The sequence below is a fragment of the Sturnus vulgaris genome, chromosome 11 (genome assembly GCF_052056855.1).
Source record: "Sturnus vulgaris isolate bStuVul1 chromosome 11, bStuVul1.hap1, whole genome shotgun sequence".
NCBI classification, from domain to species: domain Eukaryota; kingdom Metazoa; phylum Chordata; class Aves; order Passeriformes; family Sturnidae; genus Sturnus; species Sturnus vulgaris.
The window spans coordinates 10,755,676-10,772,267 of NC_142253.1; the positions used below are offsets into that span (position 1 = coordinate 10,755,676).

The 16,592-nt window shown below is 53.2% G+C and overlaps 1 protein-coding gene across 1 annotated transcript in view; it reads right to left on the reverse strand.

The window, feature by feature from the left end:
- Window positions 1-16,592, reverse strand: part of PLXNA1 (plexin A1) — a 115,344-nt gene that overhangs the window by 34,342 nt on the left and 64,410 nt on the right. Inside the window, exons 10-12 of the mRNA XM_014871995.2 lie at window positions 12,146-12,346; window positions 3,920-4,016; window positions 3,442-3,632 (exon numbers count right to left, since the gene is read on the reverse strand). Of these exons, the coding sequence (XP_014727481.1) occupies window positions 3,442-3,632; window positions 3,920-4,016; window positions 12,146-12,346 (489 nt within the window). The remainder of the gene's footprint in view (window positions 1-3,441; window positions 3,633-3,919; window positions 4,017-12,145; window positions 12,347-16,592) is intronic.

A 16,592-nucleotide genomic window follows, 5' to 3' on the forward strand; every position in this document is an offset into this window, starting at 1 on the left:
AAGCAGCTGCAGGATGTATGTTACAAGCAGCAAGGAGCAGACAGGTGATGAGAAATGCCAGCACATCTTTAACTTGCCCACAGAGCAGGAAAGACCTCCTAAGTAACAGCTGTATCCACAAAATCCCCCCAGAGAAAAGCCAGGAGATACGTGTCCAAGCAAAGGGCTAGGATGTGGACACCCTGCTGCAGGCACAGCCATCTCCTAGGTGACAAGGACACAAGAGTCAAAGAAGAAAGCCTTGGCTCCAGCTGAACCAGCAAGGAAGCCGCTAGATGTGCCTGGCTTTTGGCTAGGTCCTAGGTGCCCAGGAATGAGATTTTCATGTCCAAGATGTTCTCAAAGGAGAAAGCATGTCCAACAGGTCCCTGCAGAAGTGAAATGGCAGGCAGGGGGGAAATTAGTTTCTTTTCACCAGCAAAACCTTTGCTGAGGCCAGTTGGGAAGGGAGGGGACCTCACCATAGCATCACACCTCATTTACCAGGATGATGCCCAATAAAGCAGATAGGTGTGGCCTGACAGACAGTGGCAGAATGAGGGATGAACAGAGGTGTGGGCCCTGTTCCAAGGTACGTGGGGACGCTGCCTCCAACCAGGCAATTTCAGGCAGTTTTACATCAGTGATTGCTGGCCCCGAGGTCAAGCACCCACCTGCAGCACTAACTGGGATGAATGGCAGAGCTGCATGCCCTGAGTGGGCCTGGGGACACAGTTGGGTTCCCAGGGCCATGAAGACACAGCAGAAGAAAAGGCAGCTGCAGGCAGCAGGAGAGGAAAGGGGAATGCAGGCTGGGTCAGTCCAGGAAGAAATCACACCCTAACGCAGGGGAAGGGATGGTTCTGTTGCAGGTGATGGCCTCCTCTGCTCTCCTGCCTGAGATCCCCTCTGGCACTGACAGGCACCTCTGCCTGCACTAAGCCCAGCTCCTGGACAGGTTCAAGCCACGACCAAGCACGTGTAAGCTCTTTCCATTCCTGGCAAATCTGAGCAGCTGCAGCCCTGGGGCCTGAGCCAGATGGATCCTCCTCTTCCTCCTCCTTGTGAAGGCTCATTCCTGAACATCATCTTCACAGCAAGGAAAAGCGGATGGGCTTAGGGTGGGAAACATGCAGCAGTGGACGCTGTTCTCATCATCAACCCTGATGGGCTGCATGGAGCCAGGGGCTGCTTCTGCACAGCCCCACTACAGCCATTGCCACTGGGATTAACTTCCATCCTCTGGATTCACACTGGGCTGGTGACCTGCACACACAAACTCAGACAGGAGCACCCAGGCCCCTTCCACACAGGCATCCTGCAGGACATGTCCCAGGCCAGCATCAGAGATAGGACTGGTGCCTGAGCCCTGGGTCATGCTGGGTAGTCACAGCTCAATATTTACACAGCAACAAAACCCTCCGGGGCTGTGGGGAACCACTGTTTGCCTGTTCAGCCCCTGCACAAGTCTGGGATTGGAGCTCGCTCTAGCAGCTGCAGCCAGCATCAGGTTGGGTCTCTTCCCCTTTAAAAAAGCTCTGGTGGGGCAGCTGGCAAGGAGTGGCTGTTTGTTTGGTGTTTCTAAATGAGTGTTAAAAGCTGCTCCGGCTTGTTTGATTCCTCCTCCGCAGCAAAGCTGACAAGGGCCACGCGCTCGGGGACGAAGGAGCCCAGGAATGAAATGACATCGTTGGCCACCCAGCACAGGGAGGTCACAGCTAAACAAGGTGTGTGGGAGGGGGGAACTACCAAGAAGAGCAATAGCTGCTCAACCCCCCCTTTTCCCCCTCCACCTCCGGACCCCTGGCCCCAACAAACAATGCTGCTTTTCTCCTAATTGGTTTCATAGGGTCCTTTTACATCAACAAGCAAACAGCTCCAGCGGGTACCAGCAGTTGGCTTTCTCTCAGCTCTGGTGGCCACAGCACGGCCAGGAAGTGCAGAGGCCAAGGGGTACCCCCTTCCCAAGAGAAAGGATGTCACTCTGAGGGTCACAGTGAGCACTAGGCAAGACACCACAGAGGTTTGGAAGAGGCTTGTCCCCACCACTGAACAATGATTCTTCACCCCAAGGCTGAAGAATCATGGTCATCTCCCAGGCCAGCCCCACCACCCATGAAGACACCTGCACTCTGGTGAGCTGGGCAGGAAGAAAGGGAACCTCCTCACGAAACCACTGTAGGAGACTTCTCCCCCATCAGCCTATGCTGCCCTCTCTGCACTAGGCTATTCTCTGGACCATCTGCAAGCATGCCCACAGCCCAGATGTGGGAGTAGGGTAGTGGGAGGCAGCAGGCAACAGGCAGGCTACAGGAGCAACATCACACCAACAGCTACTGCACATCCACACCGACTGCCACCTCCCAGGGCATTAACACACAGCAGCACCAAGGTCAAGCCCACCTGCTAATAGACCTGTTCCTGCTGCACCTGCAATTACTGTAACATTTCATAATGATTCAGGGTGGGAGAGCTGTTAGGACCAACTGCTGTTACCAATGCTGGGCAGAATCAGCTGCTGGGAACTGTGTGTAAATGCCTGCAGCCCCGGTCACCTGAACACAAGAGGACAAGGGCACAGCCTATAGCGAGGCCACCCTGACCATGACCTGCCCCACAGCATTCTCCACTCCCATCATCCCTAGGGGTCCAAATTTGGGAAGTTCAGCCTGAGCACGGTGGGAAGCTGACAGGGAGCCCTGCAGCTCTGCACACAACAGCAGACCTCCATGTAGGGATTCAGGATCTGAAGCTCAATCCCACTTCCTGAGGAATGGATCCCTTCTCCTGCCAGCACTCCACCAGCCCCAGGCAACTCTGCAGGCAGTACTTCTTGCAGGCAGGGACATGCCCAGCAGAGCTGTTCCCCCCTCTCTCCACATGGCTGCCACCCAGCACACTGCAGGGCCTATCCATGTGAGAGGCAGGCAGCACGCACTGAGAAAAGCCAAGACTCTCATTTCCAGCCTCCATCAGATAAGGGACTGAAACCCAAACAGATCAGATCCTGTGCTAAGACTCCAGTAATTAACACCATCAAGGCCTGGCCAGCTGTGGGTTAGCAGAAGGTATCCAGCTGAAATACCCACCAGTCTCTCCTTGTGAACCTGGATCCCAGCCCAACAGGCATGTGAATATTAATATATGCAATCTTATAAGCAAAGGTCATAAAATCTGTCAGGGAAATGGGATGATGATGATGAGCTACATGGCAACACAAGAAGCAGCCTAGAGCTTTCCTGGATCCCTCAGTCTTGTGCAGGAGGGATTGGAATTTTGGAAATGAACCAGAAAGTGCAGTGCATGGAGGTGGTGGAGAGAGGACTTTAGCCTTGGAAGTGAAAGTGATGACAAAAACCACTCAAGTACTAAACATTGAGTAGATCTGGCTGCTGCGAGCTGCCACTGGAGAGCCCCATCCACATCCCCACCACATCACATCACCCACCTGTCCCCACGTACCTTGGTGATTTTGGGGTCTGTGCAGCGGCTGTTGCCACTGCTGGCGTGCATCCAGCTGCTGTCGTAGGCCAGGCAGTGCTGGCGCAGGGAGCAGCGCCGCTCCGACACGCACCAGCCGCACTCGAAGCGCGGGTCAGCCTTGAGGCACAGCCCGCAGCTCTCCCGCAGCGCCGAGCACTTGTACAGGTGGGCTGCAATGGCAGGGGAGGGCAGGGTCAGCACGGGCGCCCCAGCCATAGGCAAAGGTTTCGGGGAGAAAAGGCACCTGCTCTCGGCCCTTCCCACCAACTCCCAGTGGGACAAACCCCCACAGGCAGCACCCTGACTCAACACCAAGGCAGAGTGCCTCCCAAAGCTTCTTGGGAAAAGCTTCTTGTTTAGAAAACCACCAAAGCACTGGTGGAAACTACGGTCAGAGCCAGGGTGGGCTGGAGGCTGAGGGGGCACTGGGCCAGGTCCCGTCCCATCCCTCACTCACCCTGGATGTTCTGGGGGTTGTCAATGACAAAGTTCCCATTCCAGACCACAGACAAGTTGACAGGCAGGTCACTGATGTCATTCCCTTCGTAGAAATACTGCAGGAGGAAACAGAAGGAAGCAGAGCCTGTTAATTATTGAGGCAAAGTCTCCCAGAGGTGAGTGGCATAGGGAGACATACAATCCCATTACATGGATGTCTCCCATCAGCCCAGAGGAGAGGAATGGGGTCCTGGCTGGGACTTGCTGGCTAGGAACAAACAGTTCTGACAGCCACTCGTCAAAGTGTCAGTCACAGCACAGGAAACCAGTGGGCTGGACTGACAAAAAATGATAAAGCAGCAAAACAGAGGGTTTGTAAACAGACCCAAAGCCCATCAACTCAAAGATCCGAAGCTACTGCTGATGGAAGAGGAAGAAACAGACGGTGCCTCTGCAGCACAGATGTACTTCTCCCCACAAGGCTCCCAAGGCCTTCCCCACTCCAGGGATGCTCCGTTGGATATTTGGGATTATGGTCATCACTAGTGAAGCTTGGAGAGGACAAGCTGGGCACCTAACAGGAGTGGATTCAGTAGAGTCACCCCTGATAGCCAGTGGAGGATGTCCCTCACAGTCCCCTCCAGCCCCATCACCCATAACAAAATGACATGAAGCTTTGGCCACATGGCTGTATGTGGGAGAGAGCCAACGACCACTCCAGTGCCACACCAGCCCTCAGAAAGATCTCAGGAGAGAGTACTCCTCCCCTCCACACCACAGCCCCAGATGCCCCAGTCCCAGCTCCACACTGTGCTTGGACATTAGCTGCACTCCATTTCAGGACTGGAACCATCAGTTTGAGTTTCCATGTAGGAAGGTGATACCAGGGAATCATACCCCCCAGCTTTAGGGGACCCAAAATTCAGGCCCTTGGACCTGCTGCTGTCCAGACATATCCACCTCCATTTCTCTTTCTAGCCTGGCCAGCACCTTCTTCCCACCCAGACCCTTGCCTCAACATCTGAGTCCCAGCCCCAGCAGCACCCAGCACCATCAGTATTCCCTGCAAAGCCCCTGCATGCAGACAGAGAGGTTTAATCGATACAGAGGCAGGAAGGCATTTGGAACCATCCCTGACAGCTAATGACCTCCTTCGGCAAGAGATTCCCCGCTCCTCGCCTGAGAAAATGACAGGCGTGTCAGGAGAGATTAAATGAATGATTCATGGGTTGCTGGAGTTTGTTAGAGAGCAGCAGATGCACCAGCAGTGCTTCACCCGGCCATGGGCTGGCCACAGCCCTGCCACCACCTCCAGCCAGTCCCAGCATCACCTTTCACAACCCCAGGCTGTACCAAGGAGAAGTGGCCTCAGCATCTCCTGCAGCACTGCCTCAACTGCTGCCCCACACAGGAGCCTCTGCTGTGGGTCTGTTCTACTCAACCCCTCCACAGGGCTCAGGTATGTGACCCATGAAGGAGGCCAGTGTGTCCTGGAAGACAGCACTTCAGCCTTCTCACCTGACCATCAAAGCTGGTCCCTTCTGTGCTGAGTCTCTCCCAGTCCAGCCTCAGACACGGCACCAAAATGGGGCACACGAGACCTGGCTAAGGCAACACACCCCTCCCTCAGCACTACAGGGTGCCAGTGAGAGCCAAGTCTGGTCCTCCATTACAGCTTTTTGTTGGTGATCCTTTGCCCACAAGCCACCCCACCCAAAGGCAGGGTGGAGGACCCCAAAACGCAGCCCTCCCCAAGGAGGAAGGCTGCTGTTGGTCAGCTGTACACAGCAGTTGTCAGACATAACACACCCAGCTGCAGATCCAACAGCTCCACCACCATCTCCTCTCTACAGGCAGAGCCCCATCATCCCCCAACCAACCCCCCAGACATGGCACCTCTCGTTGTGTTTGCTCAGACAACCTTCACCACATCTCCACCATGCACCATCTACCACCAGAGCCTCTCAGCAACATTCCTGTTACCAGGCCTGGGAAGATGAAGCCAGAAGTTGGCTAGGAGTCCAGACTTGTTCACTTTGCCCTATCCTACTCCCACCCAAGGATATCTTCAACAGAACCACAATGAGGAGCTGGCCAGACCCATAACTGAGCAGAGACCATTCCCTGGCAGCAGGAGGGAGCACATGCTGGGGAGGGTGGTGGCAGCGCCGGAACAGAATTTAGCTGTGACGAGCCACGTGGCAGCATAAGTGAAATTGGCATTTTCAATTTGTACTCTGACATGTCTCATTTGGGGCCCTGGCATCTTGGGAAGGCATCCAGCCTGCAGCTGTCCAAAACACTTATTTGCATCTCTCTGCCCCGGCTGCTTTTGGAAATTAGTTCTTCTGGGAGGTGGGTTGGAGAAAGAAGAATAGGGGAAAAGGGAGGGAGAATATTAACTCTTCATGCACCGGTTCTGAGACAGCAAGAGGCCAATTGCACGAGAGACTGTCTCCCTCTGGGAAAGGACACAGTACTGAGGATGCTGACTTTGCTGTGGCAGGGAGCTGGAGCAGACAGCGGGGAGCAGCAGGAGCACAGGACTGTGTGGAGGGAAGTGGCAGAGCAAGAGTCGTTGCCTCAGCTGGTGTTCAAAGCATGGGATCACCAAGGGAACATGGATATCAATGAAAAATGTGTCCTCTGCATCTGCGTGTCTGTCAGCAGCCTCTAACCTGCCCTGCAGAGACAGCAGTGGGTCTGTGGCTTGGATACTGTACTTGGATACTGGTCCCTGTAGAATGCTGGAGTTGGAGTCAGGACTTGGCTGCGCACAGGCAGGAGCCACAGCTGCAAAGGCTCCAGGCTGGGCCTCCTGGGACTTGGAGATCCATCAGATCCCTCTCTAATTTCCAAAGCATCTCATATTTTGAAAGGTGTTTCCTAAAGGTCTCCTCACAACAGCTCTTGCCATAGTGTAAGCACAAAAGTGGCCTCTCCACCCAAGGGCACAGCCACAGCCAGGGAGGTGGCAGCATCCAAGGAATGCAGCAGCCACCTTCCAGCCCTGAAGGCCCCACAACTGGTGGGGATCAGGCAGGGGGTGCTTACCAATCTGTCCATCCTATGGGATCCAAAAAAGAGCTCCCAGACAGCCAACAGGTTCCATCACGCTGGCTCCTCCCCGTTCAGAGCTAACATGGTGTTAAACATCATTAAACACTTAACTGTTATTAACCTCCCAGTTAATCAATCCCAGTGGCTGGCAGCAGACTGGGATGAGCAGCAGGAGAGTAGGCCAGGATGGGTGTGAGTGGGGGGATGCACCTACCCAGGCAGTCCTGCTGTCAGACCATCTTTCACTCTACAAAGGTGCCCACGACCCCCAGCTGTGCCAAAGGATGGTTTGGCCTGGCAACTGCTATGAGGACAAGCTATGGGAAAGGGATGTTTGCTCTGGGAGCAAAACACAACAGGCACAGCCTGAGAGCAAACCGACAGTGCCCAAAAGTGATGTGTTCTGATGCAGCACAGCCCACAGAAGGGGATGGGAGAAAAGATGCCATCAAGTGAGTCAGCAACTGAGATGAAAACTGCCTGACTCCTTACTTAACCCAGCCAGCCTCCCTGTCCCTCCCTGAAGAGCTTAGAATGTGGAAGAGAGGACAGAGGATGTTTCAGCCCCACCCACCTAGATACTGGTCTTCCCAGCAAGGTCTCCTGCAGAGATGCAGTTCAGGCAAGAGAACATCTTGCTAGGCCTTTCTCAGGGCTCTTAACCCAAAACTTATCTCAGGCATCTTCCCAAGTAACAACCATTGACCTCATGCTCTTTTCACATCTCTGATTCTCACATCCACCCTGCCCCCATGCAGGGACGCCACCAGCCCTGCACACAACAAGGGCTATGGCTGTCACCTGCCCTGAAAGTACCACTTTTGATCCTAGGAAGCCCACTGCTCACACATCCACCAGCTAGCAGCAACAGGCACTGAGAGCTACCCAGCTTCCCTTGGGATGAGAGATTCCACTCTGAGAAGGTGCCTCTAGGGAACCATGCAGGGGACACAGCTGCAGCTAGCAGGAAACACCCCACATCTGTGGGCAGATCTCACTGAGATGCAATTTGAGATGCTCCTGCAAGTGCCATGACAACTGGACAAGGCACTAGTCCTTCCCATCCCAGAGGAGGTAGGGCAGCCCCACAGCCACCACACCCCTTTCCACAGGGCATCCATCCCACACTTCAGCCACAAGCTGCCCAGCCCATCCCTGGGGAAGGCAGCAGAGGGGCTGCTCCTCTGCAAGCAAACCCACACATCCAAATTTCCTGTGCAATCCCCCTCACTCCCACATGCACCATCCCCCTGGGCTGCATTTCTGGAGGAGAGCTTGGGCTGCAGCTGTGTCCTATTTTTCTGTAGTTGATGACCTCAACTCCTTCCCCGCACTACGGGGACGGCAGTAATGTACATCGCGTCTCGCCAGGGCTCAACTGCAATTCATCATTATTTTATCTGCTGGAATTTAATTGGATCCTATCAAACTCTCCTGATACTCCCTTTTCACTTTAAACACTGCTGCAGGAAAGATAAATGTAGGCACCGCTAGGACAGAGAGCGCAGCTTTGTTGGCGAACGGAGCTGGGGCTGTGGGCTCCAATCCTGCTTCCCTCTCCATGGCTGGTTAATTAGAGATACATATACTGGAGGTGTGCAGTGCTCAGAACAGGGCATGTGTGTATGATTTATGTCCCTCTATAAATATACCCTGGGCCGAGTAAAATACCGTCATCCGCACAACGGCACAACTTGACAGTAACGCTCAGCCTCTGATTCTGCAGCTCCTTTTCCTCTTTTCACATGGATCTCCTCCTTTCCTCCCCCATCACACACAACCTTCTTCACCTGGATTCCTCTCGCCTCAAATCCAGCATGGTATGAGAACCTGAGACCCTGGGAATATGTCAGAGCAACACCCAGGTTCTACAGCAACAAAGAAATACCCAGAAAACATAAATCTGAGAGATCTTACTTCACTCCCTGGCATCCACACTTGGGGCTGAGCTTCAGCATCCATGCTGGGGTACCCCACATGTACCCACCCTGCCAGCCCAGCTTGCTCTGCACCCACATCACTTTTTCCCAGCAATAATGCTCACTCTGGGGTGAACATCTCAACCCAAGCCTAGCCAGAGGGCAGGAATCTCCACAGCAGAAACAGAGGGCAAGATGGGCTCTCCATGCCAGGGGCACTGGTGAGAAAGGAACCAAAAGGGAGCCAGGGAGGTAACACAGCTGCTCCTCACCACGTGGGACTTTAGAAAGGGAAATAACTGAGGCATTATGCTTAATTTAAAGTGCTGAGACAACAAGCTCATGAAAAGGAGATCAGGAGTTCTTCCTATTTATACATGTAAAGGGAAAGAGCAGCTCTGGGGCTATTTCAGCCTTAAGAGGAACATTTTAGAGAGAAAAAGCCAAGCACTTGACAGCAAGAGGCACCTATATCCATTTTGCAAAGGCCAGGACCAAATCAGATCAAGTCCAACGTTACAAGCATTAGTGCAGATTTGGGACTGTGGCACTTTTCAACTGCAAACTGTTTCATTTCTGCAGCAATCAGGAGGATGAACTCTGTTGAGGGATGTCAGATGGGAAAGTATAGGCAAAGGCAAGGATATTTGGAAAATGAATCTCAGTGACATCAACCTTATGCATTAAGACAGGTGATCATTTCTCCATCCTCTGCTGCAAAAAGGAAGCCTGGAAAAGTCTGCCTCCAAAAGATTAAAAGCATTCAATTTGCAAAAATTAGTTTATTGGCAAAGATCTTCGTTTTCTTAGTTAGGCTTGTCTTTCCTTCTTGCATCTTTACAATACATGTGGAAAACCATTAGGATTGCTTTCCTCTTGAAGAGCAGAAAGAGACCAAAGTGACGAAGCAGAAAAAGTTCTTTCAGTTTGGTTTATGGCCTGAGATGCTGGGGAATACCAGAGCTGGTCTCCCTTGAGTTTGCCAAAGATCTATTGGGTGTTTCAAACTATGTTTATAGTCAACACTCAGACCTTAATGAATGGACTGCTGAATATTTAACCAAGATGTCTTTTCTTCAAAGTGCTAACAAGTCATTGGAGTTTGACAAGCACTAAAACAAAAGACAAAGAGTTTTAAGGGGCTTGACTTATTATGCCTTTCATTCACCAGTGATTCAGGAAAGCATCTGTAATTCCACAAAGTATTTAACCTCTTGTTTAGACCCCACTGAACTCCTGGAAACGCTGCATGCTTAAATGCCTTTTGGCATCCATCCTTCACTTGTTGGCTGGGAAGATGTCATCCTTTCCCTACTTCTCCACTTGCCAGGGTTCTCCACACCAAAATCCTAAACCAAAGGATGAAGTGCAATGGAAGAAGCCATTGGGCAATGGCTGGGAGAGCCTGAAGCACTATCAAGCAGCCAGATGGACTGCAAAAAGGCACGAAGGAGACAAACATCACACAAGTGTGAATCTGAATCCCCCACACCATAATGCAGCCTGGCTCAATGCCCTCAAACATTAAAGCAGGCAAGCAGACCCTGAAAGCAAAGCAGCTTCTTTCAAGTCAAAACTCTCTTTTTCTCTTTGTGAAGCCACCCTGCACTCAAAAGCCACATCCTCTGCCCCAGACTGCAGCCTCATGGAGCTGCTGCTACCTGTTCCCCATGCACCTCACAACACCACACACATGCCCTTCTGACAACAAACAATTTGTGCTATTTTCACAGCATTCCTGACAATTTCCAGGTCAAACATCTACCACTGTCAGCCCAGGATAAGGTGCTGGTTATAGCTGTCCTATCCCTTTGGAGAAGAGCTGCAGAGGTCGTGCAGCTCATGGCACAAATCCTGGCAGCCACAGCATCCCTTGGGACACCTAGGGAATGCATTATGCTTTAGACTCTCCCTCCTGCTTGACAAGTTGAAACATACTAGGGAGAAATGAGTCCACATCGTTCAGAGCCTCTCTGCAAGCTCCACTCCTGTTATGTAAAGGCTCCCCTCTGGCACAGGCACCTCTCCCCAGCACCCTACAGGAGCCATCAGGCTGCTGCTGTCAGCACTGTGCAGCCACAGCACTGCCCTTGCAGGGAGCATCCTGCAGCACACACGTCCCACACTGCTTTGGAATAAACTCAGCCAAACCCCACAGTCCAGACCTGGGCAGGTGACAGCTGCCAGCTCCAGGCAGAGGAGACCTGGCAGGAGGCTGGATTGGCTGCACAGCATCCCCCCAGGACTGCTGCCCAGGGCAGGAGGCAATGGCTCAGGATGCTCCTCCTGTCCAAAGGCTCTGCAGCCCTGGGATCACTGGAGGAGGGAGGGAGCCAGTGCTCGTCTTCAATGGCTTCTAAATGTCACTTGTGCCACCAAAGGGAGCAGGGATCAGCACTGGTGTTAGGCTGCAAATGAGCTTTCACAGTATGAGAGATGAAAAACAAATTTTAAAAGGATTAAATGGGAGAGCAAAGGGAGGGGCTGGCTCCATTCAGAGGAGGGCAGGTCGGTGTAGAGCACAGAGAGCAGCTGAGGAGCTGAGACACTGCAGCTCCCAGTGGGGCTATTAGCACCCAGAGTGGCTTTGCTCGTGGGCCTTGTGCACAGTGAGAGGCACACACACAGCTCTCCCAGGGCTGCCTAACCCCTTCCCACTTAGGGGATAAGGTGCCTGGAGAGGGCAGAGAAGGCTGCAGGAGAGAGCTGAAGCGACAGGGCTGCAGGGGGCAAGGACACAGAGGCAGGAAGCAATGCAGGGAGCATGGGATGGAAGGCAGGTAGGCAGGGAAGGAGGCAGCTGCTGGTCAGATCAGGGATGGAGTCAGGGATGGACAGAGGCTGCAGGGGAGGCGGGGAAGCGCTTGCAGGGCTGGCAGGCACAGCTGCATGTGGAGGGCTCCATGTGCACAATGGGACACAGAGGTGTTACCTCATTCCTGCCTGTAAAATGGGATATCTTGGTGTCAGGGGGGCTCCAGCACATCTGGGCCCAGCTGGCTCTAGTCCAGGCAACTTTCTTCAGCTTTGCAAACCAATTTTCTTGGAACTGCTCCTAAAGCCCGGTGGCTTCAGCATTGATCCTATCTAGAACAACCCCCAACAGCCTCCCAATGCAGGTGGGGGTGGTGGCAGGGAGCCCACCTCACACCCCACAGGCAGCAGAAACCCCCATTACCTGCCCAGGAGAGAGCAGAACTGCCCATGCACTGAGCTGGGGCGGTGCTGGGGCAGGCAGGGAGGAACAGAGAAGGGCCCACACTCACCGAGGTGTTCTGGCACTGGATGCTGGTGCTGTTGAAGCGCAGGGCTGTGACTCGGGTGGTGCTGCCGGGGATGTGGAAGATGCACTCGTAGTTGCGCTGGCCTGACTGTGGCTGGGGCAGGTTCTTGGCCGTCAGGGTGATGGGTTTCACCACGCCCACGGGGATGTAGATCTGGGTGGAAGGCAGGATCTGGGGGCAGTCCTGCAAGGGGAACAAGAAGCGGATGATGAGACAGAAACACTGTACAGCCTCCCCCAGCACCCCTGTGATCCTTTCCTGGCTGGCAGGCTTGGCAAAAACACCACCCTGAGCACATGCTTGAGAAAATCCTCATGTGCAGCAGCCCCAAACCAGCATCCTATGCCTGCTCTGCTCAAAACCCTGAAGACGGGGAAGAAGAGCACAAATTAATCTGGTTGCAGGGCAGTAGAGTGTTTTCTACAACTCAGATTGATTTAGGTGGGAGATGGGGAGAGGATCCATCTCAGGAATCTGTAACCTGCCACTGCAACAGCAACATGTGTTTGGGCCGACTGGTAACAATATGGACTTGGATGCCATCATTGCAGGCAGTAGGTTTCAGAGTAAATGCCCCCTGGACTGTGCATTGTCAAGCTACCTGCTCAGCCCCCCTGCTCCCTTACAGCCTCCATCCCCCTTCCTTCGTAAGTAGACAAAAAAGCCTTTTCCCTCTTTGATACAGCAATGTGCTCCTGCAGTGTGGCAGAGAACCTGCTCTGCAGCAAATTTTGCTGCTGCTGCTTCTATCTGCACCAGCTCGAAGCAGTGTCACCCCACTCAGCCCAGCTGCAGGCTGCCCAGCAGACAATGAGTGACTCCAGCCAGGGGATGCTGCTGAGTCTGAGCTGGAGAGGAAAGCACCTCCCTGCCAGCCCCTGGGGAAAGAGACATTGGGAGGGCAAAGCACTCCACTTTTAATAGCCACGGGCTCCCAGCTGCTCCAGGGGAGCTGGTGACTCTTGTGTGCAAAGCACAGGGGAGCAAAAATAAATGAGCTCAGGCAGCAAAACAGCTCTGCAGCCCCAGTGTGTAACACTTCAGCAACAACAGCCTGATGCAATCCCACCCTGGCTTTGCTGAGCTGGGCAGAGGTCTCACACCTATGGCAGCTACTCCTGGGAGTGTTGGCTTGAAATATCATCAAGAGGGAATAACATGTGAGCTGCTTTAAAAACACAAATGCAGTGGACACAGCTGCTCCACTGCCCTCACAAAGCTTCTGACGGCCACAGTGCAGCTGCAGGGGCAGCTCTGGCCCCAAGGCCACCAGCAGCCATGTGTGACCAAGGCTGCCCAGCTGCCTCCTGCCATCCTGCAGCAAGCCAGGCTGAACCTTGCAAAGTTCCAGGCTTTATCTCAGCCGGTATGATTAATTAACTTTCAAACAATGCAGAGAAAAGAAAAAGAAATTGTTTCATCTAGCAAATCTTGACAGAAAAACCCAACTACTTTTACTCTTTGAGTTTTCCGTTCTTCACAAGTCTGTATTCCCCAAAAGCACAGTTTTCAAGGGAAGAAACTATTTATCTCCAAAACATACTAAACAAAATAAAAGCTGAGAGGAGCAGTAGTATTAGCCCCAAACTGGAGATGGTAACAGCGCTGGGGCAGTTTGGGGACACTGCTCTGCCCTGCTCTGTATCACGGCTGCCACTCTGCAAAGTGGGGCTTCAGTTTTCCCCCACTTCCAGAATCAGTTCAGTTCACAGTGGGGAGACACCTCTCACCAGTTTCCATTTCCATGGAGTATCCCCACGGGCATGGTGGTTGTTCCCCACCAGCTCCCAGCTTGGAAATGCTGTCAGAGGAAGCAGCCCCTGCCTGCCTGATCTCCTCCACATTGCAGGGGGACCCCGTGGGTGGCACAAGCCTTCCCCACAGGGAACACACACACACTTGGCATCCAACACTTCCATCTCCTCTTTTTTCAGTAATTATTGCTGCAGCCCAGCCAGGGTGGTGGGTAAGTCCTTGCCCCCAGGCTGGGCTCACCATGGCTGTTTGCATGTGCCCAGGGAGCACAGCAGGCACGTGTGTCCCTCTCCCCACACAGCCAGGTGGGCTCATTCTGCTGATTCGCAGTTTGAGCCCAATCCCCCCCATGATGTCACACGCTCCACATCTGCCAGCAGAAGTGTCTCATCCAGCAAAAATGTCAGGCTGTGCCCAAACAGGAAACACCTGGTGCTGGTGGGCGCCCAGGGTGCCCGGAGGGGTGGGGGTACAAGGACAACTCATTTCCCCTACGAGCAATTCCAACTGCTGACACAACTTGCTCTGGCATTGCCCAGCACTTCCATCCCTTGGGAACACTCTGCACAGCCCACAGAGCTCTGTATCCTGCCAAAAAGAGCCCCTCCCAGCAAAGCCCCAGGGCCCAGGAGGAGGCAGCTATGAAGGCATGGGATAAGCAGAAAAGCAAGGCCCCAACTCACACAAATTCCCAAACATCACACAACTCAGATTTTCTCCATTAAAACAATTTTTCTAGCTGGATGAGAACATGACATGGGTGTCCAGGTTTGTCTGGAGAGGTAAGAGCTTCAGAATCACATTGCAAATGCTGCCATTTGGGTTTCTCTGGCAGCTCCCAGCTCCAGCTGCAAGGCTGTGCATCAGCAGAGATAAGATGAAGGCAGTCTGGGACTGGGCCTGACCCCACAAAGTCCTCAGCCATTGCCACTGACGGGAAATGGAGAACAAACAAAGCAGAACCTACCTAATTTGAACAAAAACACTTGTTCCCCACAGTCCAGGAGCCTTTCACCCTCCACAGCAGCTCTGCATCAGCAGAGGCTGTCTCAGAAGAGCAGCCTTCTGGGACGGGATGCTCCCATGTCCATCACTGACCACCTTTGGTCACCACTGCACACCATGAGTGAAAAAAAATGAACAGCAGCCTGTGCTGCTTCATCACCTCTTCTCCAGAGCCCAGGCTTTAAAGCTATCACAGCCAATGGACAGGGACATCCTGACTGCTGTCACTGTTTCAGGCACATTTATGTGAGTGGTGGCTCCTACCCCTGCCCCATTCCAGCCCTGCTACCCCCAGAAATCCAGACAAACATTCCTAGCATGCCCAGGACAGAATGCCATGGGTCACTCTGTTTTCCTACAAAACAACCACTTTCCCACCCAGGAAATTGTGGTGAACTACCCATGGGAAGGAGAAGAGACAGAATTACCCTCTGCCCCTGCATTTCCTGACCAGTGCCCACCACACTCCAGCCAACACAGACAGACCAAATCCTGCTTAAAATAACCTTCCTGCAGAGAGGATGGGGCTGGATGTCTACTATTAACATGTCTGGTGGTGCCATGGGACTGGCACTGAGCCCCCCCACCCTCCACACCACCCTGCTGGGGACAGGATGGCCAGGGATGGGGACAGGATGTATCATCCCAGTTGGTCACAGAGCCCACAGTTGCAGCTGCTCTGAGGGTGCCTCACCATTCCTGCTGGGAACTGCTGAAGCCACACCAATGTGCAAGGCAATCCAAACCTCAAACCAGGCACTGGGCCATTTCCCAGTGTGGCCAAAAGGTCTGCTGGGGGACACCCTGTTCACACTGAGGAGTGACACAAGCTCCTGAGCAGCCAGTCCATGGGAGAGCTGCACACATCCCAAGGGCACTACCACTGTAGAGTACAGCCAGAGGCTTTGGGGTTCACTTGGCAGGGAGGGGGACAGATCCCATGGCCTTGGTGAGGGGAATGGGCAGACCAGAACTGCTGGATTCCAGTGGTCTGGACACCATGTGTCACATTTGCAGAAGCAATGCCAGGGCTGGCTGGAAGCATGACCTCAGGAGCAGGCTTCTGGAATGCCTGAGATAGGCAGATTGCTCACTGGACTTCTTCACAGCACAAGCTAGGAGAAAACAGCTTTTCCCAGCTTTCTCAGGTTAGTATATTCCCCTGAAGGCAACAGGATCCTTCCCACTGGGGCCATGTACAGTCAATGGAAAACCCAGACAAGTTACCTGGAGCCCCCTTCCAGAATAGGGACAGAGTTTCCTTCCCGTAACTTTCCCTTCAGGATCCAAATCAGCGTTTACTGTAGAGCCAGCAGTGGCTTGCCAGACCTCCATAGCCAAGCCAAGCAGCCAGCAATGCCACCACAGGCTGGGGACAGCAGGATGTCCTGCAAACACCCTGCTGATGGCAGGTTTCCCCAGTGGGTGGCACGGATGCTGCACAGGATGAACCCCCACAAAAGAACATGTTCCTTAGCAAAGCAGTTGAGATGAAGAAGGTATGAGGTGCAGCAAAACAGTTTGTTTTACAGATTTCAACCTTCTCCTCTCCAAAAACAAGTTGTTCTGCAATGACAGTTCAAGCTTGCTCCCCTCACAAACATCAAAGGAAAATGCTTCAGCGTCTCTGCCTTTGTTTTTCCTTTCACTCAGCCTAAAGTGCTCCAGG